The 2512-nt window shown below is 50.0% G+C and overlaps 1 protein-coding gene across 1 annotated transcript; it reads left to right on the plus strand.

Moving 5' to 3' along the window:
• Positions 1–128: 128 nt before the first annotated feature.
• Positions 129–557, plus strand: Pmar_PMAR020783 (hypothetical protein; the record flags this gene model as incomplete). The annotated part of the gene is made up of 1 exon (XM_002781351.1): positions 129–557. The coding sequence occupies one exon, from the start codon at positions 129–131 to the stop codon at positions 555–557; it is 429 nt and encodes a 142-aa protein (XP_002781397.1).
• Between the last annotated feature and the right edge of the window lie 1955 nt (positions 558–2512).

Genomic DNA, 2512 nt, shown 5'->3' on the forward strand with positions numbered 1-2512 from the left:
ATTGATGATGCTGTCGAACGGGATACTGTAGTGAGCCCATGCCAACTATATCCAGGGGATTTATTCATAGAGGCTTACATAGATCGAGCCACACCTCGTGTAAAGACAGGCTGAGAAAGATCTCGAGTATGGACCCTGACGAGTTGGCTCTGGAGGTCATTCGAGCGTCGAGAGAAGTCCAACGTAGTCCGCCTCTTCGCTTGGTGGGGTTACGGTGGACTCATGGTGTTGAGGAGGCAGGGAAAGGACGAGCAGAGAAGTGGAGCATAGAGGCTCTGGCCGGCCTTGCTCAATGTATGGGAGCCGATATCATGGTGAAGATATTCAGGCACATACTCTCCGATATGGGGTATTGGGGAGGAGGCATGCCAGATCTAACACTCCGGCAAGGGCAGCGTGTACGCTTTGTGGAGGTGAAGGGGCCAGGGGACGATCTATCCGCAAGACAGCGTGGATGGATAGCTGAGCTCATGCGGTGTGGCGCCGATGCAGAGGCAGCGTATATTGTGGAGCCTGGCAAGAAGCGGCCTGTGAAAAGGAAAAAGAGGAGGAAATGATGACAAGTATGATAGAGGATAGTGACTGAGCACAGGGGCTATGCAAGAGAATTAGTCCTACTTCCTTCCTATCAATGACCCTTGTGTTACCAGTGGTCACATTGAAATGAGGTTATGCTTTTGGGCGCGCGCGATATTTACTGGCGCGTGACTATGTCGTATGAGAACGTTTTCTACTGGGCATCTCGTGACGAGATTCTCGTCATATCTATCCAGCATCGAAACATAAGGAGTGCAGGATATCGGCATGTGTGTAAGAAGTGATGAAGAGTAGTAATGGGGTTGAGCCAAAGTGTTTGGTTTACACCCTTCGGATGCCTTGTAGATAAAGAGGTCGGGTCTAGGGTCGTCTGTCCTACCCAATTCGACTGCTATAGGGTCAACTCCTGTAGTGACATTGGGGGCATTGATAACCATGATCAGCTCAGAGTGGTGTACACGGAGGTGTATACTCGTTAGAAAGAAGAGGCCAGTTTGGGTGGCTACGGTTGACAAGGATAGTACCAAATGGAGTGGTAGATGTGGATCTAGCTACGCGTTAGAGACCTATTCCGTACACGCTGGGCAATCGACCCTCTATTAGAGGTACCGTAGGGTACAGCAAAAAGGATGTGAGCATCGGAAGATAGCGAAATGAGAAAGTGCGCGGGTCCAATTCCACTCATGATGGTGCAGTGCCCGTCGGTGGAACTATTCAGCGTTCTGGTGAAGGCGGCTCACTTGCGTCATCCATAACACACCATGTACATTGTCACCGGAGGTGGGAGCTGCCGGTTATGGTAGAAGTATGCTGTCGCCTTCATGGTAGTATTATACGTAGCTTGGGCACATTCTTATAGTACTCAGAGAAAAAATACTAGACTTGACGGGAGTACACAGCTAGGGGGTGGGGAGGCCGCGGAAGTGGTCATGGTGTGGTAGGAGATCTAAGAGGACGAAATAGATGTGAAGTACATGTCATGATCCTCTATCTATGAGCCTTGATTTGCACTGATCATCATCCAATTGAGCAGTTGTTGTTGTTGTTGTTGAGTATGTCATTACTACTAGCAGTACTACCTTGTCGAGGCAAGGGGATCCTCACACCATTAGCCTCACCACACCAGTGCCGGTATCGTCATTTCCTTACACCTGGGCTCCATAGAAGGTGGAACTATCGCTCTTTCCCTCACCTAGGAGAGGCGATAAGGTTCGCTAGAGCGGTGAGTCTATTATGAGGCTTGTTGGCAGTGTTGCCGATACTCCAATGTTAGTCCAAGAAGATACCAGTGTCGAAGTTGATGCACGCGACGCTTATACCGGAACGCCGACTCCTACAGATACAGCAAGGCTTGGTGAAGCCACACCTCTTCGAGGTATGTGAGACATAGTAAAGCCCGTACTAGTATCCCTCTATCTAGTTACAAGTACTAGAGAAGTACTTGGGTGTGCCGTTCTATGACAAGAAGAAGAGGAATCAATCGTACATCGATCGAGCTGTTTGATGATACCATGATACGTGTTTCTGTGCTCATAGTGCTTGCCTTAGTTCTGCATAGGTGTCGGTCATGCGCTCTGAGGTCAGATTATTGCTCCCCTTGATGCGCTTGGCTTCCTTGTTTCTGTTCATCTTTGCGGCGGTCGAGAGGGTCTCTTGCTCCTATGGAGCCACTAGTCATCTCCCGTTGACCTTAGAATCTTGTAGATATGACAACGGAACCATTAGCGACAGCGGAAGCTGTCGAGATACCCCTAGCCATCATATAGGTGACACACTGTCGCACTGTCCAGTGCCTTACGAGGATCCCTATGGCGCCATGGGAGGACTGTGCTTGGAGCAATGGGGCATGATGGTATCGAGTGGTGGGGCCGACGACATAGGGGGCTCTCCTATACCTCGGAACGGTCGATGGCACATCGATTCTGACTACCATGCCTGCGCCGACAATGCTTATGGTGTACCTTCGACCTATATT

Source organism: Perkinsus marinus (assembly GCF_000006405.1).
Source record: "Perkinsus marinus ATCC 50983 genomic scaffold scf_1104296942710, whole genome shotgun sequence".
Classification (NCBI taxonomy): Eukaryota; Perkinsozoa; order Perkinsida; family Perkinsidae; genus Perkinsus; species Perkinsus marinus.